Raw genomic sequence first — 25,841 nt, 5'->3', positions numbered from 1 at the left:
TCCTTTATTTTCTGTAATGCAAAAAGGCCATACATTCTGGATTCATTACAAATCAACTGAAATATTGCAAGCCTTTTATTATTTTAATATTGCTGATCATGGTTTACAGTTTAAGAAAACTCAAATATCCTATCTCAAAAAATTAGAATATTCTGGGAATCTTAATCTTAAACTGTAAACCATAATCAGCAATATTAAAATAATAAAAGGCTTGCAATATTTCAGTTGATTTGTAATGAATCCAGAATGTATGACATTTTAGTTTTTTTAATTGCATTACAGAAAATAAAAGGTCTTTATCACAATATTTTAATTTTCTGAGACAGTCCTGTATACTGGAATATTCTGTACTGTTATGGAGGATAATGCAGTAACCCCAACTTCTTAAAGTTACTCAACTCTTCATTAACATCATTTTTATTCAGTAACTTTAAACATCTTACTCCACGGGGGTTTTTGGGCTTTTTTGGGGGGGATAAATCAATCAATCTCCCCACCAGACATCTCTCTGCAGGATCATTTCTAGCAGGGAGTTACAGAGGCCACCCAGAGGCAAACAAGCTGGTACCCATGACCCCACGCAGAGAACACACACTCACACACACACACACACACACACACACACACACACACACACACACACACACACACACACACACACACACACACACACACACACACACACACACACACACACAACACTACTGATGTGTGCGACGACGCGGGAGGAAAAGAGGCTGTTTGGTGAATAATTAATGACACTGGATGTTACTAAAAAGAATAGTTTTCAGCATCTTTGTTCACCCGATGCAGTGTTGTTTCTGTCAGCCTGTTGCAGTTTAAGGGTCAATCCCAATACACCCCCTACTTTCTACCACTAGCCCTAAAAATGAGTAGGGTCATTTGTAATGTTCCCTAGGGATTGGGACACCACTTGCTACGTCACTGCGTGGTTTAAGTTCGGGTACGTAAGCGACTGCGTAGTTACGTTTGCACAAACGTCACATCATATCAGGAAGCCCAGAGCTAAAAGCTGTTTTAATTTTCACTGTAGCGCTGTTAATATGCCACTTTATTAAGTTTTAATATTATTTCAGGTGTAAAAGTAACCGTTAAGATCCCCAACCTGGACTCAGTTTATCCAAATAACGCCTGTTAAGAAATTTGATCCGATGTTTTCGGGATGAGAAGAGCCGCCGGGTCGGGAGCTGATTTATGGTTACGCAGCGACGCGCACCGTACGGCGCGCGTCGCTGCGTAACCTACGCCGTTAAGATTTTGAGTTTTTGCATGCTGCACATCAGGGCACCTCAGGGTGCAGCTCTGGATGTTTTAGGAAGTAGAAGACGAGGGATTTCTCCTGGACGCCGTTTTAAAGCCCGTAAAGACCCGTGTGTGTGTGTGTGTGTGTGTGTGTGTGTGTGTGTGTGTGTGTGTGTGTGTGTGTGTGTGTGTGTGTGTGTGTGTGTGTGTGTGGTTTTATCCTGCGTGTCCTGGGGCCTCGTTGGGATGATACATAGCGTCGCTCCGAACTGAGCCGGGTTACTGCACCCTGAGGGAACTAAGTATACGCTTTGCTTTTTTACCGCCCGTGTTACGATCCCACCTCGGTGCTAGAAGAGGCTTATGGTTGGGTGTGTGTGTGTGTGTGTGTGTGTGTGTGTGTGTGTGTGTGTGTGTGTGTGTGTGTGTGTGTGTGCTTCTGTGTGAAATACTTCCATTTCTCTGTTTTTAATCTTTGTCGTAGTCTGGATCAGTACAACCTGCCTTGTTAAGGACTCTATACAAGCCTGACTTTTAAAAGTACATTTACTGTCACTCCACTCATCTCAACTACTCTAAAATGATTCCTCTCTTACTGGTACGACAATATTACATCAGATAGTGTTAGTAAACTTCAAGTTAGTGTTTAGTAAAGCCACTAGTTGGTGTTTAGTAAACCTCTAGTTAGTGTTAGTAAACCTCTAGTGAGTGTAACTCTTGTGTGTGTCAGTGTTTGACATTTCCCCCAGTTGTGTTTTCTGTTCTGCCCCGCCTGTTTTCCATCTGCCCTGATTGTTCACACCTGTGTCTCGTTACCCCCTTGTGTATATCTGGTCTCGTCTTTCCCTGCTCCTTGTCGTTCTGTCCTGTTTCCTTCCTCCATGTGTCCTTTGGTTTTTGCTCAAGTGTTTTGGATAATCCTGCCCTGCAGTGTTTTTGGTTCTTGCCCTTTTTGTTAAATAAAACCTTGTTTTTGGAACTCCTGCCTCCTGCTCTCCTGCATCTGGGTCCTCAACTACACCATCCCTGACAGTGTGTATAGGGCCAGTAGTCGTAGCTGCAGCTACAGGACCTACAGGGCTACAAGACTAGAGGTTTGACTTTGGCTTTGAACTGCTTCCTATCCACCTGACATTTCACAGACATTTTATCCTCTTATTCATTAAACCTCCTGACCCGTCCCGACTCACACGCCGTCTTCGTTAGATAGCAGCTCTCTGGATGAGTTACAGCTAACAGCTTTTCTCCCAGTTTCAGCATCATCCAGTGGAAATAATGAAATACCGTCTAAATGTTGGTTGAGAGACAGTTTTTCCCCGTCTTCATTTCCGGTAGCGTCCCCGTATTCTGCCGTCTTATCAGGAATACATGTCAGGTCCATTTTGCAGCTCCTTGAACTAAGCAATCTATTTCACGAAGAGCAGATAAGCGACACACGCAGACGGGCAGAACTGAGACGTGAAATGATCAAGAGTTAATGATAACCTCCACGCGCTGGGCGTGAGGGGAACAAATGGATATCAGATCCTTTTACTTCAGGTTGGAATATTTCTGGCTCTCAGGTTTATCCATCAACGTCTTTGCACAGACCGATACTTTATTCTCTTTATTCTATAAGTTGATCAACTTTTCTGAGACACGTGACTATAATAAACACGAGTAGGAATGGGTGATATTTTACCGTTCACGATAAACCGTCAAAAAAATTCACCACGGTAAGAATTTATCATCTCGAGGTAAAAACGATAAATTCCCATTGATGACAGAAGGAAGGAAGAAATGAGCCAGAATGAAAGAAAGAAAGAAAGAAAGAAAGAAAGAAAGAAAGAAAGAAAGAAAGAAAGAAAGAAAGAAAGAAAGAAAGAAAGAAAGAAAGAAAGAAAGAAAGAAAGAAAGAAAGAAAGAAAGAAAGAAAGAAAGAAAGAAAAGAAAGTTTACTTGAGTTTACTGAAGATCTTTCTTTTGTTTGCAACTGAAATATATTGAAAAGGAAAAACAATTAGGTCCGCTAAAGTCGGACAGATATTGGCAGATTTCCACCTCTGCAGTCAGTAACTCCTAAATAAAGAGACGTAAACGCATGAATGTTGACTCTGTCCAACCACGAAACATAGACAACGAGCCCATTGTCATCAAAACAAGACTCTAAACTGCACAAAAAACGTTGATGTCAATATACAACTGGCCGTATGACACTAATTTAGGGACCTTCTACAAATTGCAATCCCCATATAAAAATATTCAATCACTTAAAGGAGCTTGAGGCTCCTTTTAAGAAATGAGACTCTCTAGCGCCACCCTTCACCACGATGGCCGTTGAGGGTACTGCAGCCAACAGTGAAGCCGGCACGGGAGAACGGGGAGAACGTGCATGCAGCGTCATGTGACGTCACATCCACAGGACAGTGCGGGAAATTCGGGACCGAATTGCAGCACATTTTGCAGCACACAGCCTGTTCAAGGCAACGGAGAGATACACTAGAGGAAACATTCTTTTTGGTTTGGAACGCTTCATCTGACATTATTACTAGAAAACTTAAAACGTATACAATTTTTTTTCATAAATTCTGCTTCAATCCTGCCTCAAGCTCCTTTAACATCAATAACTTTAATTTATTTATTTTTTCAGTTGGAATATGCAATATGATTCTACCGATGGAATGTACTGGTATGCCAATGGTTTACAAAGGGTTTAGAAAAAAATATGACAAAGAGCAGAAATTTAAATATGTAATATGTAAATAAATATTAAAATTTTTGACAATATAGCAAAGAAACTATTTGTGACGACATGCCAACAATCAGTCATACTGACGTCACCCGCTCCCAAGACTACAGTCACATCACCAATACCTATAATAATTATTCTGTCTTTATGCATTTTATCTCCATACAGTCTGGTTTCAAAGTATATCTTACATGTATTGTGTAAATTTAAAAATTGTAAAAAATTAAGAAAAAAAAAAAGTTGCAAGAAAATATTTGTTAACAAATTCCCATAAGTAAATAATAAATAATAGGCTGAGGTGTAATTTAAATAATTGGGATTATTAAAGCATCTTGATTGATTGATTGATAAACAGACATTATTCAGACACGTCAAACTTGCTATACTTTTGTTTTTCCATCAGTAGAAGAAAACACTAGTGATTTTGGTGACACTACAGTTGATGATTATTACATTGAAGTTATTGAATATTTTTATATGGGGAGGTCCCACAATTTGTAGACGGTCCCTAAATTAGCATCATACAGCCACCTGTTTATTGACATCAAAGTATTTTGTGCATTTTAGAGTCTTGTTTTGGTGACTATGAGCTTGTAGCTTGTTGTCTATGTTTGTTTGGTTGGACAGAGATAACATTCATTCGTTTACGCCTCTTTATTTAGGAGTTATTGATCGCAGAGGTGGGAAACCAACTTTACCTGACCAACAATGAGTTAAACAGATTACCCTACCTTGTGCCTTAAATTAACATCACATTTTAATCAACCAAGAATAATTCCAACACATATCCAACTGTTTCTGAACACATATATACTCAAAGATTAAAGTTTACCAGAGACTTTTAGCGTGGACTTTACCAGAGAAAACACGCCAAAGATTGCTTCTTCAGTGCGAGCGCTCACTCGTTCACAATGCTGCACGTACAATATCAAAGATCGTTGTCAATACAGATGTCACACTCTGATTAGTTTTTAAACCCAAAACATTGGAAATGTTTTTAGCAGTAAATTACTATTAATTATGAAGTGATTTATTACCTTATTTATGTAAATTATTCACAATATGAACTGCCATGATGGACCAACCAGAATGCACTGCAGCTGAACAGAGACACGCTGATTCTCTTAGCGCCACTAAAATATTCAGCAGCAGATTTTAATGAAACGGCAAAGTTTGAAGCGGCGCCGCTTCACAGAGGCGTAACCGCGGCGACGCCGGTGCCGGACAAGCCCCCTCCTCACTGACGGCTAACTGGTACCAGAAAGAGAGAGGAGCATCGCCACGACGACAATGGCGATGACATCTTCTTACATCCACATCCAGTCCACCTTTCCCTCCCTCTGTCGTCGTTACCGTGGCGACTCGTTTCTCACATTTCTACCGTTTTCCTCCCCTTCTCAAAAGCTTCTCCCACCGTTGCTTCAGACTTCGAGGTTATCGCTCTCCTCTTGTCGTCACGCTGCGCCGCCCAGCCCTCCGTCCTCTCCTCCTCTCCTCCTCTCCTCCGCCCTCCCATTCCCTCACTTTTAATTGCCGATCTTCATCCCTCCCTCATTCTCTCGTTCTCTCCCGCTGGCCCTGCGACTCCCACACCTGCTCATGTTTTACTCATGCAGATCCTTAGGAATTCAGTGGGAAGTTTGAGAGTATATTATCATGTAATGAATTTAGGAGAAAAAAATACTTACCAAAGTATTTTAAAAACCGACCATCTATGTTTAAATTGATTTTGTTACTTCAATTTAATAAGTTAAATGTTTTTTTATAAATTAGGCGCCTTTTTGAAGAATGTCCTTCCTCTGTTTAAATGATAAATGAGAACTGCTGGTCGCCAGATTCAGTCACCTTGGTGTGGAACAGTATCTCAGTTATCCAAGTCCGAGACCTGGAGAGACCCAGAGACTCGAGACCATCATGTGAGACAAATCGAATTTGGGAGAAAATGCTAATTTCAAATCAAAGTTTCAAATGAAAGTTTATTTAGACAGGACAATGCATATTAAGCTGTTCTTATGCGGAGGCCCCCCCTCGCCCCGTCCAGCCCATATCCGGTGCACACTCACTCCAATATTTACAAAACTAGGTCATTTACAAATCTTAAAAATCTTGTACAAACCAAAGGTCTATATCCTATCCAGTAAAGTTTGCAATTGTAAAATGGAGCGTACGCTCTCCTTTGATTGACAGGTCATCCGGCCATACAAGAGCTTCCTGTCCTCTCATAGCGAATCAGCGCCTGTGTTGGGTCGGGACGAGCACGTCCGGCTTTTGTCACACGATTTTAGAAGAAATGCTAGTTTCCACCCGCAGTCTCCACAGGAAACGTAAAAACAATTCAGTCAAACAAAACAATCAAACAAGGGAACAAACATAAAACATACTGTGGCAGGGTGGAGGAGCAGCCACTCAGTTGATTGGGCACACCTGTGCCCAGTCAGCCTCTCCACCCCGCCTGCCTTCATAAGGAGCAGCTGCAGCTGCTGAAGGTGACAGCACGTGTGTCTTGGGTGAAAGAAGAGAATAAAGAGTTCCTGCACTAAACCCTATGTCCTCTGTCCTGTCGGTCCACCCCCGTAGCACTAGCCTTGCTACACATACATAGTAGCAAAATAGATTGAGCAGCATTTAAAAGCAGTATGGATTGTATCTTAAAGTGACTTGAGTTTAAAGTGACTTGACTTCAAGGCATCATCATTAAATGAGTGTTTGATTCCCATTTTAAAGGTGTTATTTTATTTCCTGACGGTTCGTCCTGCTCAGCTCTAATATCCCGGCACCAGCGGGGATTATGTGTGGATGAATTTTTAATCATATTGACGGTTAAAGATGTTTAATGAATCGTCGCCTTTTGTTGAACCTGTGATGTGAATTAAACTCGTCCTGCAGGTTCTTCACAACAAAAGCTCCTCGTTGGGTTTCAGGCGCTTGGCTCCGTGTCAGATTGATCACCGGCTTCATTAAGACTCATTTAAAAAGCCTCCGTCGCTTATTTAAATAAAGACTTTTACAGCCCGACTGCTTTTAGGGGGGAAGCTTTCCCGCCGGGGACTTCCTGACACCTTTCTCAAAGGTTTGAAGTCTTATTTCATTTGAAAAGTCTTCAGTGGGAAGTGGAACGTTGCCTTCAAGCGGCTGTTTTTGTTCATATTGAGGGTTGTGTTGTGTTCAGGCCCAGTGGGACTTTTGAGCGTCAGTCAGCTTCCAGAAATCTGACACATCCAGCAGAGCCGTCCACTCCGCTATTGATTTCCTTATCAGGGAACAGACGCGCAGGAGATGCCAGGACTGAGCACGCGCACACACACACACACACACACACACACGCAGGCACCCATGCACACACACACACACACACACACACACACACACACACACACACACACACACCGAGGTGCCACTGCCGGGTCTAATTCCTGAGCTGCAATCAGCTTTTGGACGACCCAGGGAGACTAAAACATGTGGCTGTTGCTGGAAAAACTCTCAACACACACACACACACACACACACACACACACACACACACACACACACACACACACACACACACACACACACACACACACACACACACACACACACACACACACACACACACACACACACACACACTATGGTGTCTTTGGGGCTGACAGAGACTCTCCTCCATCACTGCTGCGCCTGACTGAGTCTTATCTGTGATGGACAGAACACACACACACACACACACACAAATCCTCACACACACACATCGTCACACACATCGTCACACACACACACATCGTCACACACAAACATCGTCACACATACACACACACACACACACATCGTCACACACACACATCGTCACACACACACATCGTCACACACACACATCGTCACACATACACATCGTCACACACACACATCGTCACACACACACACACACACACACACACACACACACACACACACACACATCGTCACACACACACACTTAAAAACGGCTCATACTACACTCAAATTCAGCAAATATTCACTCTGCGAGGCTCTGTCTCTAAACACACCGTTTGTGTTTGATGGAACGAAGCTTCCTCGGTCTCTGACCTCCGATCTTTAACCACAACGTTTCCCAGAATACAACGTCCAGTCCTTAACTATCTCATCTTATCTTATCCGCGGCGGTCGTGGCCACGGGCTGCTGGAAAGTGAAGATCAAACACCACTTCCTGTCTGGTCGGAACCTCCAGCAGGTTCTTAAACACGGGCGTAAACACAAACAGCCGAAGCCCTGAAGGAGCCGCCTGATCTACAAGCAACGAGAGGAAACGTCTTTTTGAAGACCCAGCAGCTTCAAATGCTATCAGTCCACTGAATAGGAATGTATCATGTGTAATCAGAGCCTTGAATGGTGTGAGTAGATGAGATACTGTCTACCCGCTAGATTTCTGTCATTATTCTGGGTTGATAATGGCTTTCCCAGCTACTGCTATTGAAAACCAAACCTAGGCTCAGTAGATGTTTTGTCACAGGTAAGGTTCAGGGTGAGGGTTAAGTTAAGGTTAGGTTTAGGGTGAGGGTTAGGTTTGGGGTGAGGGCACCAGAATAGACTCAGCGGTCTAGTTGACAACAACACAGAGCACATTCAAATAGGCAGGTGGTCAAGGCTATTCTGATAAAGAAATTATTTATGAAGGTTACACTGACTCACCAATGGTAGTTGACTCCTCCATAACCCTTGGCCCCGAACAAAATAATCCAGGTAACGTGGGAAACAGGGTAACATTCAAAACTTTGTACATGCTTAGTCCTTTTTTAAAGTTTAGCGCTCATCTCCTTCATGGTAACTGTTAAGGCTGATTTATGGTTCCGTGTTACACCAACGCAGAGCCTACGGTGTAGGCTACGCGGCGATGCGCACGTACGGCGCGCGTCGACGCGTATCCTACGCCGTAGGCTCTGCGTCGATTTAACGCAGAACCATAATTCAGGCTTTCCAGCCAATCAGCGTTGGCTCACAGCCCTGATGCGTTCAGGACAGTTGTAAAGTAAGAATTAGCTACACTGGCCGCACAATGCACATTTTATCGTTATTATAGCCTAGAATTTCCGATTATATATGAACGTATCACACAAAACGGGGCCCTATCATTGGGCCCTATGAGCTTGTGGGCCCCGTGGCGACCGCCCCCTAACACCCTTGCCTCCGCTACAGGTTGATGAGCTACAGATTGATGAGCTACAGATTTGAGCTAGTTGGGGTAAACTCTGCCACAAGTCGACTGGAGGAAAGTTCAGCTTTCCTGAAGCATTCTGGGACATCGCTGGAATGTTGGCGGCAGATTTCCCTGGTCACACCTGGACGAGCGGCGGTGATTAACCCTGATTTCACTTAGCAGATACACGTGTAGCTGCAGGTCACGGCTCGTGGTCACGGCTCGCGGTCACGGCTCGTGGTCACGATGCGTCGCGGTCGCAGACGGGGAGGAAATCAAACGCACATCAGTGGAGGAAATCAAGGACATGGTTACGGAAACGTATTCATGCACGTGTGTGAGCTTCATTTATCTGTTCCCCCGGCGTGAGACATGGCTGACAGCACCTGAGCCTCTCAAACACACACACACACACACACACACACACACGAGGTTAACAGCGTAACTCGCGGCGGAGACGCTGCGGACCGAACGGACCGAACACTGGCTCATTTCCGGTGACGTTTCTGGTTCAGAGAAAAACCTCACAGGACGATGTTTAAGTGAATTATTTTGTATTTAAAAGAACAAAAAAGTCCATCACACGGGTTGTTTCAGGAGGTTGATTCACGCAGAGATGGAGGCGGTTGATCGTCCAAATGAACATATACACATTCAACACATCCAAGTTTGTCGTCCAAATGCATTTTTCTTTCTTTTGTTGAACCGATGATGGGGAGTTTTTCTTGCCACTGTTTGGTTTAAGGCTTTTCTCCCACTAGGGGAGTTTTTACTCGAGGGTCATGTTCTGGGTCTCTGGAAAGCGCTATATAAATAAAATTGAATTGAATCGATGACGTCCACTATCTCCACTATCAAGAACAAAAAACTTCCAACTTTAACACTTTGATTGTTCCACATTTGACCTGTAAAACATTTATTCGGTCAATTTTCATTTAGCAAAAAAGAGCCATAAGAATAATCAGTAAAAAACGATATAGAGATCCAACTAATCCATTATTCCCATGAATTAGTAGGTTATAGTATTCTACAAATGATGTTTAAAGCTCATAAGAAACTTTAACAAAAAGATTTGAAAAAAGAGTAAAGCGTAACTTAAAAGGAACAGAGATCTTCAAAAAAACAAAGAAACCAAAGACTCCAAATCCAACATTGCATCAAAAGAACAATTAAAGCCAGTATGTTGAGCAAATATGATGAAATATGTTTTGTTTGATTGACATACCATCGTCATGAAAGGTTTAAACATTGTTTGTTGTCGTTTGAGTGGTATTAACTGAACTGTAACTTGTATATTTTTATATGTTTTTAGTGGTTTAATTGTTTTTATTGCTTGCTTTGAGCCAGTGACAACGAAATTTCGTTCCACTTGTATTTGGACTTTTGGAATGAAAATAAAGTAAATCTTGATACCTTGATACCTAAACCTAAACTAAATAGGAATGTTTTTTTTTGTTTATTTCGTTGTTTATGGGTGTAAATGGGCAGATTAAATAAGATTATTCTTCTTTCTCCTCCCTTTTATTCAGAATTTAGGAATGTTTCTGTTTATATTAAATTGTTATTTTATTTTAACCAATGAATGAAATAAAGAATAAATGAAATGAAACATTTTATAAATAATGGAGGTGTTTCTGAGGCCGAAGGGCCTGAAGGATGCTGGTGTTTGTGTCCGTCATCACACACACACACACACACACACACACTTCCAAACAGCACCGGTACCTTTGACGATGAGGTCTGCGTAGTTGGAGACGCCCGAGCCTCCGTCCGAGCGGATGACGCAGCGGTAGCGGCTGGTGCTGCGCTGCGACGTGTCGCCCACGCTGACGGTGGCCGAGAAGCGGCGGTGGTTGACGACCCGGGTCACCATCAGCGCCGTGTCCTTCCCGTTCCACTGCTGCGAGGCCAAAGAGGAAAACCGTCAGACTCAACCTCAGCTTCTCCTTTTCCCTTCCTCTCTTCTCCATTTCCATTTTTATTTATTATAAGTATCTCATAGCTATCATTTTTGTCCATCGTTCCTGTAGTTTCTTGTGCTGGCCCCTTTTTTTCTCTTTTGTACATGTTTGCAGGCTTGAGCTTCAGGAGCTGCGTGCTGGCCTGCGGTCCCCCCCCCCCCCCACCCCCCCCCCCCACCCCCGGTCATACCACTACTGCTGCTTCCACCTGCATGCGCCCCCCCTCTGGTCATCCCGCTGCTGCTTCCACCTGCCTGCTGTGTGCTGCTGACGTCCCACTGTTTGGCTTAAGGTTTTTCTCCCACTAGGGGAGTTTTTACCTGCCATTGTTTATGTAATAATTGCTCGGGGGGTTATGTTCTGGGTCTCTGGGAAGCGACTAGAGACAACATTTGTTGTATTAGACGCTATACAAATAAAATTTAATTGAATTGAATTGATCAAACAAAACTTCCGGAGCAGCAGGTTTTGGGTCCAACTCCATCCGAGGGGTCACGTCCCACCGCTGGAGTTTCACCCAGATCCTTTAGTAGAGGAAGTTAAGGATGGAGGAGGACCGGAGACAATGAAACATGTCCTAACTGTAAAGGCAGGGCGTCCTTTTGGTTTCCTTCAAATTTTATTTGTATTTAAAGGTTTATTTAGATGAAAACTTTACTCCTGCGTGCATTTGTTTGTTTGCTCCTGAAGACGTGACATTTCAGGGCGTATACAGGTTTGACCAACGTAAAATTAAGACTTTTTAAAACCACTTTCAGACTAAAAAGACACTTTGAACAAAAATGTCCAGAGAAACTGGAATTTTTGAGCCATTTGTAGCTAAATTTCCATTTACAGGTTTGACCAAGTTAAATTTAAGACTTTTTAATACCATTTTCAAACTAAATTTAAAAGCAAAAAGACAGTTACACACTTTGAACAAAAATGTCCAGAGAAAATGGAATTTTTGAGCCATTTGTGACTAAATTTCCATTTACATTTCCATTTGACCAAGTTAAGTTTAAGACTTTTTAAAACCATTTTCAAACTAAATTTAAGACCAAAGAGACCCTTGAACCCTGTTCCCCTGTTCTGTACGAACCTGCAGCCACAGCTTGTCGTGCTGGGACCACTTCCCGCCCGCCGTGCACTGGAACGTGGCGTTCTGGCCCACGTTCACCTCCACGTTCTGCAGGCGCAGGAAGTGCGGCGCCTTCCCTGCAACACAAGCAGAAGTTACTCCGTCAGCGGCTCATCAGACAAGGATTTATAGGTAATTCTGAATAATTAAAGCGCAGAGTTTCACCAGCTTTGTTCAGTCTCTGGGGAAACATTCCTAGCATAAGTTAACTCTCCTTGAACGTGTCCCCCGGCAGCCGGAGCTGAACGTTAAACTCATGTCGGAAACTCATGTTTTAATAAGCGACAGCACCGGAGGAAGATGTAAACACCAACAAACTAAAGTCCTAAATGATTTACAGGTTTCACGGGTCGGAAACTTGACTCTGATCTGCCGTCTGGAGGGAGGTGGAGACCACACGCCGATCATTTAGCAACAATAATCTCCCCCGCGACTTTCACGTGAAGGTTGCTTCAAAAAGCCTTCGGAGAATCAGACGGACGATTGACTTCAGCTTCATCAGATAATTGCAGCAGATATATAAAGTGTTTGGTTTAAAGTGACACGCGTGTAAAAACATTATGTGGCAGGGTGGAGGAGCTGCAGCCACTCAGGTGATGGGTCACAGGTGCGGCCCATCAACCTGAGTGGCTGCAGCTCCTCCACCCTGCCACACATTAGTTCTGACTTCATCTGCAGGAATAATAGCGAGCTGTCATGTCTCCTGGTTTCTGCTCTGGTTTTGACCTTTCGACCTCATGCAGCTCCAGTTTAAGCCCCGCACCCATTTCTTGTCTACATGCCGTCAATAAACAGTATTTCACTGTATTTTTTGTTGGTGTTTTGTTGGTGTTGCTGCCGAACTGGCAGAAATCCGATCCGTACTTCCAAAACAAAGTCGGCTCGGCAGCAGCTACAACCCATAGCTACAAGTGTTAATTTATTTACCTTAAAATGGTTAAGCGGTGTACTCAGGGCTGGTAAAAGAGAGAATCTCAGGAACACATTTCATCCGAAAACAAATGGCTGTTGGGCCACAGTCGTATGTGATGATGAACTCATGTGAAATGTGTGATTATGTGAACAGTTAAGGCTTTGGATGAGCTTTCAGGCCCAATGTTGGGCCTCCGACTGAGACAAGGCTAAAGTTTTATGACACCTGGGCGCATGGCTTGGAGAAGAAAGGAATCTGGAAAAACTCCAAAACCCAACAGGGGGTCTGTAGTCCGCTGAGGGGGCGGAGTCAGGAAAAGGTGCCTAGGAGAGGATGCGCGTAAAGCCTGTGGGCGCCGTTTTACGTCAGGCAGTGGATAAATAGAGGTGGCTCCCCTAAAATCCTGGCTTCCCGACAACGTCTCCGTCTCCAGTGGACCTCCGTCCCCGACTCTGCTCTGCCCCGAGCTCAGCCCCGGGGCGCCCCGCCAGCTGACTCGTGCGACCCGTGCACTCATCAGTGGTAAACAGATTTCCCTGCAGCATCCCGACACCGGGACCGGGCCCCCGGCCCCGGCTGCAAGAGAAGCCGCAAGAGGTCGTGAGCACTGGTAAAGGGAGATCGCCCGGCTCTGCAACACTGCCTGTTTTCTTTTTGTCCTCAGAGTCAGACGGAGGGAAAAGACGGGAGCCGCCTCTGCCGAACAGTAGGAGCCTTAAACCAGCGCCCTCGGAAACCGGGACTGGCTTGAGAGTTCTAACGCCCCCCAGGACGGCACTGACCCCCCAATCCAATCCACAGTAAGAGGCTTTAGCCCCGTTGAGCTGGGCGGGTGATTTCAACCCCGACCCAAACTCCCGAGTGGAAAACCGTAGAACGATACCGTAGGGTACCGGCAGTAAGAAATCACACCTGTTTTTATTTCCACAGCTGCTGGCGTGGTCATCTGCAGTGCTGTTTGCTTATTTTCATGTGACGCGCCGACGGTCCCTCAGGCAAACCGGCGGTCGTCAGAATGTATTCTACTGTGATCATTCTTCTATTCCTTCTCACTTCTTTTTTTTCGGAGACAGGCACTCGTCAATCCATTCATCCATCGTTAGCCCTCCCTGGAGATCAAAGTTTACCGTGAACATGCCTAATTAATTGTTAACAAAATAAAAAATTAAACTTTAACACGAGCTAATTTTTTGCCACCTGTAACCGTCAAAAAATATGTAACAGTTGGTTGTTGTCATGGATACATTGTTGCTTTCCTGACGTCGAATGATATGCTGTGATAAGGCTTTAGAATAGTATATCCATCCATGTTCCGCCCCTTATCCGGAACCGGTTCGCGGGGGCAGCAGTCTCAACAGAGATGCCCAGACCTCCTTCACCCCAGACACTTCCTCCATCTCTTCCTCCATCTCTTCCTCCAGCTGTTCCGAGGGGAGTCCGAGACGTTCCCAGGCCAGCCAAGAGACATAGTCTCTCCAGCGTGTCCTGGGTCTTACCCGGGGACAATAGTATATTTAGAATGGTATATGCTCAATATACCACAGTTAACAACCAATCACATTGCAGGATTTCACCTTTCCGTTTTCTAATGGTATTTTTATGTCTCAGAGAGACCAGGGAGAGGGATCATGGGGCAGTCGATGTGGCTCTTTGCAGTAACACAGTAACCAATTGTGGCTCTTAGCCTCCAACTGGTTGGCCATCCCTGGTGTAGAGGGATAGAGGCATGGGCGGCTCACTCATGGGGATAGACGGAAGAGTGGAGGAAATGTAAGGTCTGGATTTGGACCCTAGTGGTCAGTGTGGTTTTTTCTTATTTGTTTTCCGTTTCAGAATTTGAGTTCCAGTTTTAATCACGTGACCAACGGTTGAGTGGATCAATGTTATGCAACCTTTGAACACAGAAGCTGTAAAGATAAAATAATCAGTGACGTGAAAAAACTGGTTCCAGCCTGAGTCTGCATCACTGTCAACACTTGTGAGGACATGCAAGAAACAAGTCTGGTAAAGTGAGTCACACACACAGGAATTTGCATGAAGCTCCGCCCAATCTAACTCCACCAGGAAACCAGTCGGTCTTGATTCCTGACTGACGACGACGCCCTCAGACATAAGAAATCCTCAGAAGTGAAAGTAACTGACAGTCTGAACCGCCAGCGTCGCTCGGAGAGAACATGGCCTCTAGTTCAGAGGAAAACCTCTCATGTCCTGTTTGCCAGGACATTTTCAAAGACCCGGTCCTCCTGTCGTGTAGCCACAGCTTCTGCCGGGCCTGCATCCAGTCGTGGTGGGCGGAGAAGGAAACACGACCGTGTCCGTGCTGCCAGAAGACGTTGTCAAAGACCGACCCTCCTCGCAACCTGGCACTGAAGAACCTCTGCGAGGCCTTTCTGCAGGACGAGGAGCGGCGGGCGGCAGCAGGGTCCAAGCACATGTGCAGCCTGCACGCTGAGAAGCTCAAGATCTTCTGTCTGGACCACCAGGAGCTGATCTGCTTGGTCTGCCGGGACTCCAGGACTCACAGCAACCACAGCTTCAGACCGATCAACGAGGTGGCCCAGGACCTCCGCCAGGATCTGCAGAAAGGCCTGACACCCCTCCGGGAGAAGCTGAGACTCTTCCAGCAGATGAGGTGGTACTGCATCCACACGGCAGAATACCTCCCGGTCCAGGCCCGGGACACCGAGGAAGAGATCCGGCAGCAGTTTCAGAAGCTTCACCAGTTCCTGGAAGAGGAAGAGGAGGACAGGGTGGAGGCGCTGAGGGAAGAGGAGGAGCAGAAGAGTCGGGCGATGAAGGAGAAGGTGGAGGCTCTGACCCGGGACATGGACGCTCTTTCAGACACGATCAAAGCGACGGAGAAGGAGATGAGAGCCGAAGACGTCTTGCTGCTGCTAAACCACAAGGTGGCGACCGGGAGGGTCAGGCAGGGCCCGGTTCTGCAGGACCCGGTGCCGGTTACAGGGGCTTTGATAGATGTGGACAAACATCTGGGCAACCTGACCTTCAACATCTGGAATAAGATGAAGGACAGAGTGCGCTACAGTCACATGATCCTGGATCCAAACACTGCCGACCCAGAGCTCTTCGTGTCGGACGACCTACTGACCATCAAATCCGGGGGGTTTCGACAGCTGCCGAGCAACCCGGAGAGGACCAGGTTCCCCCGCAGCGTCCGGGGCTCCGAGGTGGTGAAGTCAGGGATTCACAAGTGGGTAGTGGATGTTGAAGGCAACGCTGACTGGGAGGTGGGAATGCTGGAAGCCGGCGGCCCGGGTGACGACCCAGCGAAGCCGCGGCGGTGGAGGATTTCACTCAAGGACGGTAGATTCACGGCATTGGCTGGATCGGGCTCAGAGCAAGACCTGAAGGGGGAGGCACCCCAGAAGATCGAGGTTCAACTGAAGTTCAATGAGGGGGAACTGTTGTTCCACGATCTTGAAACAAAGGCAGTCTTGCAGACCTTCAAGCACACGTTCACGGGCGCGCTGTTTCCTTACATGTACACTCGGGGCTCAGACCCACTGAAGATCCTGCCATACAATCTTACCGTCAAGATAACGATTTAGGCGGATCTGGACATGGTGGTGGGATCACACCCTGAACCCTGAGACAAGTCAACATCCCCTGGTAGGTCTTATCATCGTCCGCCTCGTTTGCATTTGACATTCTTGTGGACTTGTGGACTCTGACTGGGACTCGTTCAGCTCCAGCGTGTCTCAGTGTTTCATTTCCAGATTAAAATGTTGGCTGATCTGTGAATGTGAATCCAGGAATGCCGTCTCAGGACCACGATGCTTCTGGATGATGATCTAACAGTAACTCAGTGTTGTTGATAATGATGATTGATCATGTGACTGGTGACGAGATCTTGGTTTCAGATAAATATTGATGACTGGTGTTTGAGAAACAAGCAAAGCCACTCTATGTAGAAATACCACGTCTGACGTCATGGGGGCAGCAATCATGAGACGAAGTTGTGTTACAAGACAGGTCAGACCAGACGAGAGCTCAAAAAGCCTGTTTCCTTGTTTTCTCATTTTCTTGTTTCCTCGTTTCTTTGTTTTCTTCGTTTGCGCCACGTTGGAAGTGAGAGAAAGAACAGGTCTGGGAGGATGATTGGGACACGCCCACCTTGCGCCAATCCCAGACCTGTTTTAGCTTAGCTGACCTGGCTGGTTGCCATGGAAACACCGTAACTGGGAGAGCTACCCTGGGACTAGGGTTGGGTTGCAGTCGGGTCCACCTCCAGGTAGCTGATTGGCTGGAAGTGTCTTGGGATGATCGGCTGATTGATCCCTACTAACTATCCATCCATACATTTTCTTCCTCTTATCCGTTCCCGGGTCGCGGGGGCAGCAGCCTCAGCAGAGATGCCCAGACTCCCTTCACCCCAGACACTTCCTCCAACTCTTCCTCCAGCTCTTCCAGGGGAGTCTGAGGCGTTCCCAGGTCAGCCGAGAGACATAGTCTCTCCAGCGTGTCCTGGGTCTTCCCCGGGGTCTCCTCCCGGTGGGACATGCCTGGAACACCTCCCTAGGGAGGAGGGACATGCCTGGAACACCTCCCTAGGGAGGATCCAGGAGAATCCGGTACAGATGTCCAAGCCACCTCAGCTGACTCCTCTCAATGTGAAGGAGCAGCGGCTCGACTCCGAGCTCCTCCCGGGTGACCGAACTCCTCACCCTATCTCTAAGGGAGCGTCCAGCCACCCTGCGGAGGAAACTCATCTCGGCCGCTTGTATCCGCGATCTTGTCCTTTCGGTCACTACCCAAAGTTCGTGACCATAGGTGAGGGTAGGGGCGTAGATTGACCGGTAAATCGAGAGCTTCGCCTTTCGACTCAGCTCCTTCTTCACTACGACGGTCCGGTACATCGACCGCATAACTACGGACGCTGCACCGATCCGTCTGTCAAGAAGACTCGTGAACAAGATCCCGAGATACTTGAACTCCTCCACCTGAGGCAGGACTTCTCCACCCACCCGGAGAAGGCACGCCACCCTTTCCCGGTGGAGAACCATGACCTCGGTTTTGGAGGTGCTGATTCTCATCCCTGCCGCGTCGCACTCGGCCTCAAACTGCCCCAGCACATGCTGAAGGTCCTGGTCCGATGAAGCCAACAGGACAACATCATCTGCAAAAAGCAGAGATGAATTCCTGTGGTTCCCAAACCGGATCCCCTCCGGCCCCTGGCTGCGCCTAGAAATCCTGTTCATGCAACTCACTAGTAGATCTAGATGTCCCCTACCTGGTCAGATGTGGTACTGCTACAAGAAGTTGGTGGTTGAGGGAAATAAAATAAAAATATAGATTTTTAAAACATTTTTAAACATAAAAGATGTATGCACTTTTAAAACTGCCATAATAATATAATTTGCCTTTAATATAATTAACTTATTTTGTAAAGTGAAATTCACTTTGACTTAGGGATATATATATATATATATATATATATATATATATATATATATATATATATATATATATATATATATATATATATATATATATATATATATATATATAAATGCATATATATTTGGTATTTGGAGCCAATTGTTTTTGCAGTGATTTATAAAAGGTTGTGGATGAAATAAAATAAATGGAAACATCTTGATCAGGAGTATGTTGATTATCTTCAACTATCCAGATAACAACAATAACAACTGATAACTGACTTCACATGTGTTTATAGCTCAATTGTAACTAAGACAATTTCTTTAAACACGCATCATTATTTTTTTTGTAGCAATCCACCTGTTTTATGTGTCACAGTCTACAGGTTACCCAAGCCTCCTTCCTGTTTTATTCAAGAGTTTTCAGAATTTTTAACATCAATATATTCCGAATACAATACCATTTTAAACTCTTATTTATTTTAATGGTTTTATTATTTTACTTAGGATCTTTTTTAGTGATGGAAACCTTTTTCAAACACAGCTCGGCTATATTGTGAATGAGGCCGCTACCTCAGTATACTTCTGACTTTAAAATAAATAGCTAAATAAGCTATCTAAAATATATTAATATACAAAATATATATCATATGTAGTATATTAATATTAAAATATCTAAAAGTACACCAATTTATTTAGATTTACTGGTCACATTAGGTGTATTTGCGCAATGTATCGGTATCGGAAAGGAAATCGGTTGTGCAGGGTCAAGCATTATCTCTCTCACACACGCACGCACGCACGCACGCACGCACACACGCACACACACACACACACACTTACGGCAGGGATGCGCCAGCACTCGAATGTCATCGATGGCGATGAAACCCGGATGTCCCTGGACGGAAACGGCTTCAAAGATGACCTGAGAACAGAGAGAAGAAAGAAGGTCTGAGTTTCTACTGGACCTCAACGGAACCACAGGAAGATTCTACGACTCAGAGATTATTCCTTTTTCACTTCATCCCTTCTGTCTCCACCCTCCATATGCTGTCGCTCTTCCTCCCTTTTCTACTTCCTCGTCCTCTTTGCCATCCTTTACCTCTCCATCCATCTCTCTTCCCACCCTTCCTTTACCTCTGTGCACTAAGACTCCTCCTTTGGTTCTTCTCCACCTCCCTCCCCACATTTCCTTCCCAGAGATCTCTCTCTCCGCTTGCTGCAACTTCTGGCGCGAGCAAGACGTCTACAGGTTTCACCAAGGTAAATTTAAGACCTTTTAAAACCATTTTCAAACCAAATTTAAGACCAAAAAGACAAGTCACTAGGAAATCCAGCACTGAGGTCGAGGTTGCCAGATCTGGCTGACCGTTTCCAGCCCAGACTTGATATAAAACCCGCCAAAATAAAGAAAAACCAGCCCAGATCAAACATTATCTATGTTAAAACCATAAATTATTAAATGCATAATAGCTTTCAAGATTTCAAGCTTCAAAAAACCACTAAGCAGCCCCAAAAAAGTTCAGGCTCCAAACAAAGACTATGATTAAATCGAGTAGATTAAAGCAAATGAAATATCAGTGAGTTTATTGTGTAAGTTTCTACTTTTCTTTGCATTAATGGAAACCTTTTTTGTTAATAATTTCTCCTAAATATTTAGTAAAAACCAGGAAAAGCAGCCCAAATATATATTTTTCAGCCCAATTGGGCTGAAACTTGCCCAATCTGGCAACGCAGATTTAGAACCTCCACAGGAGATTCCTGTCAAAACGATGAAATACACTTTTAAATTATGACTGGATACATTCCCTCTAAAATTAAGACCCTTGGATTGAGATTTAAGACAAATTAAGACATTTAAAGGCCTTATTCTAGCAAAAATGTAATTTGAGACTTTTTAAAGACCCGCGGCCGCCCTGCCGAGAAAGAAAAAACTTTTGATGATAACATTTCTATTACTTCTTTATAATACGTCTGCGTTTTAATCTTCTGAAAACCTTTGTACCAAAGTCACTTCGTAAAGACAAAAATGAGCTGTTTCAATTTGAAAATGCTTTTGCTTCGTGACTTTTCTACAGAGTGAAAGGATTTCCATGTTTTCAGGAACATTAAATGGAGAGAAATATAAATATCTGACGGCCTTTAATGTCCCGACTCTTTACCAACACTGAAACAATTTAAAAGAGAGTCGGCCGTCGCCGGCGGTGTCCTCTGCGCTTTCATATGACAATGTTTTGTCCTTTCAGTGAAGGGAAATGTCGTCACTCGGCGGGAGGTGACGTGTAATTAGAGACGGAGGTGTGGAAGCATTTCATTCTTCGGCTCTCCATTGTGCCTGGAATGTGTGTCTGCCAGGCGGGGGGGCCTTCATGCACCGAGCAGCGCTCCGTCATTAGGTAAAGCAGAGCTACCTCACTAAAACAACGCAGCAGGCGAACGCCTCTGTGCCTTTATCACACACAAACTCTGAAGGTCATTAAAGCAACAGTTTAAATAACTGTATTAAACTCAGAGTAAAACTAATGCATTAATATGCAGGATTGGCTCAGATTTGTGAAGCCCTGAACTGTTTTTTTTTTTTTTAAATGCCTGGCTTCCTGTTTGGTTTCAGCCATGGCGCCAAGAGACTTTTCTTTAAGTTGTGACATGATACAGGTGTGTACCGATTTCCGTGCATGTACGTCAAACCGTATTGTGGGGCTTGAGGCACAAAGTTTTTTCCAGGACCAATCAGATGAAGGGGTGGGCGCGCTTTTTGGCGTATAGCGTCGCCACGGTAACACTTTTGAAAGAGAAAAGTAATGCGCGTAGTCGCAGGATGGAGGCGCATATTTTGATGTATAACACACCTGGGTGCACGTTACGGTTCGGGCTCTGAACCGGCTGAAGAAATCGCATAAATTTCGCCAAAATGACACGATTAATTCAAAATGGCCAACTTCCTGTTGGGTTTCAGCCATGGCACCAAGAGACTTTTCTTTAAGTTGCGACATGATACAGGTGTGTACCGATTTTCGTGCATGTACGTCAAACCGTATTGTGGGGCTTGAGGCACAAAGTTTTCTAGGGGGCGCTGTTGAGCCATTAGGCCATGCCCATTAATGCAAACCATTAAATATAAAATTTATCACCAGGCCTGGCTTGGTGCAAAATTTGGTGACTTTTGGGCCCTGAAAAAGCCCTGAACTGTTTAACGGTTTATCCGTCCATCTCCAGGTCATCTGGTAGGTTTATCAGGTAAAGCTGCTACGGACTATTTTGTGGCAGGTTTGTACCTAAAACTTGGGACTAGATTAGCATATTTACAGATGAAGGAAGAAGCCCATGATTATTATAATTCTTTCATCTCTTGCATTGTCCAGTTAGGTGAATTCACCTCATCCTCAGCCCCTCTCACCTTTGGGATCCCTCAAGGCTCCATCCTTGGACCAATTCTTTTTACTTTTTTTTTTTTTTTTTACCTCATTAGAAGGACTTTTATTATACGATGAGTTGTAACTTAAAATGTACAAAAACATACATCAAAATCTTTGCCATGCTCAGTTTGATTTATACAGTTGTCACAAGTTCTAGATCATAACACATAAAAACAATGTTTTTGAAAATCTTCCCATATAAATTTAAGGAAAGGGTAAGCTTTATTTTAGAAAAAACAACAATTTTCACCTGTTTCAAGTAGATTTTCACTTGAAATAAGTAGAAAAATCTGCCAGTGGGAAAAGATTTATCTTCTTATTACAAGCAAAAAAAACTTGTTCAACTGGCAGATTTTTCTACTTATTTTAAGTGAAAATCTACTTGAAACAGGTGAAAATTGTTGTTTTTTCCAGTGATGAGTCTTGTTTTAAGTGTAATGAGATTTATTTTTACTAAAATGAGACATTTTAACTAGAAATAAGACAAATATTCTTGTTAAGATTGTGAGTTTTTGCAGTGATCCATGTTACTTATCCTGTGAAGGACAGAGTCATATTGATAAGTTCAGAAAAGTGTTTTTTATTGCTGTGTTTTGATGTATTTGATGTAAGCCCAGTGGATATTTAAAGCTTACAGAAGGCTGCATTTAACTGCTGCTATGTCATTCCTGCAGTATTTCTGCAGCTGTTTTGGTCAGTGCTATTATTTGTAATATATTATATTATTTGTAATCAGCACAAATTATCTGTCCCCATGTGATCAAATCCACCATCCCCCTGATTTCTTTTTACAACTCGAGTACTACATATATATAAATACACGGTGCTGGTGTGTGTGTGCGGTACCTGGTAGGAGTTGGGCCAGAACGTAGAGATGGCCAGCTCCGCCTTCACCCAGCCCTCGGTGACGGTGTCCGAGGCGTTCCACACCGGGTTTCCCTGGGCTCCTCCGTTCACCTGCAGGCCAGAGAAACCAGTCAGAAACTCAAGCAGACGCTGTCAGCCTGTCGCTAACGCGGCAGCCGTCCCCGGTCGCTAACGCGGCGGCCGTCCTGGGCCGCAGGCCGCCGTCCTCCGTCATTCATCACGACAGTTCCTCGATGACAAATCTTTATCAAACGTCATCTTCTAATCATCAACGTCTCCTGATGGGTTTTTTCCTCCTTATTTCTCCGTCAACTGACTCAGCTTCACTACTTCTGTAGCGTTTCATTCGCCTCACTCCATCACGTCCAGATCCTCATCAGTGTCTTTATGTCATGTCTCATTTATTCATCCCTTTCATCCACCGCTACATTCATCCACTTTTTCTCCTCTCTAGTCACTCCTTTCATCTCTCCATCCATCATTCACAGCTTCCTCTCAAAATCCCGGCCAGACGCCCGTCGCTGCCTCCACAGAATGCAAATGGCTCAAGGCATTCAGCTTCTTCTTCTTTATTTGGGTTAAGAAAAGAAAAAAAAACCTTAAACGCTCTCAGCGCATCAGGAAAAATGTTTATGGACAATGACTGGCAGCTAAATACATAAACAATGTACACAGGAAGATGTGCAGGGACAATGTCCACATTTCTGAATACAGTTCAGACACATTGTTGTCTCGTTTGAGGCTAATTATGAGTGGATTCATTGAGTCCAAAAACACGTTTGACTGTTGGCGACTAGTGTTATTTCTGTCAGCCTGTTTCAGGTTTAGTTTGAGTCTAGTCTTTGGGTCCAGCTATCATTTTAGTTTTTATTAGTTTTTGTCACGACTGGTGTGGTGAGGACCCAGATGCAGGAGAGAGAGTGGGAGGCCGGAGTTCAACAAAAAAGGGTTTATTCCAAAGAAAAGGCAAGGACCAAAAACCAAAGCGCTGCTTAGCAGGATCAAAACACGCAGAAACAGGGAGCAAAAAACTGGAGCAAAAACAGGCAGGACACATGGAGGAAAACACAGTACGGAACCACAAGGAGCAAGGGAATGACAAGACCAGATATACACAGGGGGTAACGAGACACAGGTGCAGACAATCAGGGCAGATGGGACACAGGCGGGGCAAAACAGAAACTCAAAGACTGGGGGGCATGTCAAACCCTGACAGTTTTAGTCACGTTCATTCTCCTTTTAGTCGTGTCAAGTTTCAGTCGACTAAACGTCTGAGCATTTTACTCTGATTTTAGTCAGAATTGTCCAGGACCCTTTTAGTATAGTTTTAGTCAAAGATTGTATTTAGTCAAACCCATTTTACAATTCAAACAAGGTTATCCTAATATTATAATATTGTTACCTTATAGAATCCAGAATACATTCATTCCAGATACAGAAGACTCTCATTTGAGTTTATAACGTATTTATTTTTCTGTATTTATTCCCGTTTTTTTCTTTTTCGATGACACATTCGGTTTTCTTTTCCATGTCTATGTAGGAAAGTGGATCCAAAGATGGATCTTCTTCTTCTCCCTGCTGCAGCACAGCGACTGAACCAGAGAAAACTACTTAAAACATGGATATTATGGATTTTGTTTGGACTTTGTATGGACTTTGTTAGAATATTCCGTCTAGTTTTGGTCAACGAAAATGAAGACACATTTTAGCAGAGTTTTTATTTTGTAATCTACATTTTAGTCTTGTTTTTATTCGTCCATGATATTGAATTATACATTTAATTATCGTTATCTAAGGATCAGTGACCCACTATGTCTCTCTGCACTGGCTTCCAGTTGCAGCATCAGGTTCAAAGCTCTGCTTCTGGCTACCAAACAATTAGCCAAACGGCTCCTGCCTACCTTCACTCCTTCATCCAGAGCTACAGTCCCTTTAGTAGCTGTAGCAGCAGTAGGAGTAGTCGTAGCAGAAGTAGTAGCATTAGCAGGAGCATTAGCAGTAGAAATAGCAGTAGTAGTAGTAGTAGTAGTAGTAGTAGTAGCATTAGCAGTAGTAATAGCAGTAGTAGTAGCATTAGCAGTAACAGTAGCACTACCAGTAGTAGTAGCATCAGAGACTGGTGTTTATTTCTTTTGTCCGCAGTTACAGAATTAAGGCACTAAATAAAGCCAGTTTCCTATGATCGACAATCTAACGAGTAGTTCAGCTTCACATGTAAGAAAACTCTGTTCTTCTTTTCTGTTGCTCCTGTTATTACTGTACGTTTATTTGAGTGCGAGCAATGTTTACGTCCAAATGAGAGCGGTTGCTCTCAGGAATAATTTAAAAGAAACTACAGAAATATCTTGTTATCTCCAACACCAGGACGTCTTATCAGAGGGAACGGCAACATTAGTCATTGATTAAAAAGCACTACCTTTAAATGCACCTTAAAAGCACCAACATGTTGGGTTACTAAAGAGAGTATATGCTGCGTGTTTGTTTCCTCACTCGTCAGTCATTCTTAGTCCACGTTTCCACACAGCCGGGTATTTACAAAAACGGATATTTCCCCCTCTACGTTTTGAAAAATACCATCATTTCCAGGAACCTGCATAAATATCTGTTAAGGTGCTATGAGCAGCCAAACCTACAGGGGGCAGTGTAACGAGAAGATAAAGTCATGCTAGCCAATCAGAAACCTGGAAAAAAACATCAACAAATGACACGAGTAACTTCCAGTTACTTCCAAGATGAACGAGAGTCTTTGGTTTGGAGTGACAGAGAAGTGGAGTTACTTTTAAGTGTGACTTTAGAATATAAAACAGGTAAAATACAAGAAAATATTGAACTAATTGTAACCACAGGTGTCACTCATGATGCTGGTGACGTTTCTGTCTCATAATGTGACGTTCTGAAGCCTAAATGTCCGTTTCTCTCCGTTTACAAGCAAACGTGAAGACGGAGGTTTTGAAAATCTCCACTTTGGCCGGAGTTTTCAGAAATGATGGTTTTTGGAGACTT

The 25,841-nt window shown here is 44.1% G+C and overlaps 2 protein-coding genes across 2 annotated transcripts in view; one reads left to right on the top strand and one right to left on the bottom strand.

Moving 5' to 3' along the window:
* Nucleotides 1–25,841, bottom strand: part of ptprt (protein tyrosine phosphatase receptor type T) — a 379,334-nt gene that overhangs the window by 239,408 nt on the left and 114,085 nt on the right. Inside the window, exons 4-7 of the mRNA XM_061728218.1 lie at nucleotides 22,818–22,928; nucleotides 19,399–19,480; nucleotides 12,205–12,320; nucleotides 10,888–11,062 (exon numbers count right to left, since the gene is read on the bottom strand). Coding sequence (XP_061584202.1) covers nucleotides 10,888–11,062; nucleotides 12,205–12,320; nucleotides 19,399–19,480; nucleotides 22,818–22,928 — 484 coding nt within the window. The remainder of the gene's footprint in view (nucleotides 1–10,887; nucleotides 11,063–12,204; nucleotides 12,321–19,398; nucleotides 19,481–22,817; nucleotides 22,929–25,841) is intronic.
* Nucleotides 15,322–18,581, top strand: LOC133448251 (E3 ubiquitin-protein ligase TRIM35-like). Its single transcript, XM_061726612.1, has one exon. The coding sequence runs from the start codon at nucleotides 15,331–15,333 to the stop codon at nucleotides 16,723–16,725; it is 1,395 nt and encodes a 464-aa protein (XP_061582596.1). The 5' UTR covers nucleotides 15,322–15,330; the 3' UTR covers nucleotides 16,726–18,581.

Source organism: Cololabis saira, chromosome 8, assembly GCF_033807715.1.
Source record: "Cololabis saira isolate AMF1-May2022 chromosome 8, fColSai1.1, whole genome shotgun sequence".
NCBI lineage: Eukaryota > Metazoa > Chordata > Actinopteri > Beloniformes > Belonidae > Cololabis > Cololabis saira.
The sequence above is the reverse complement of the archived record's forward strand: the minus strand, read 5'-3'. Positions and strand labels throughout refer to the sequence as shown.

Coding starts and splice junctions, on each gene's coding strand:
- LOC133448251 (XM_061726612.1), top strand. CDS start 15,331: ATGGCCTCTAGTTCAGAGGAAAACCTCTCATGTCCTGTTTGCCAGGAC.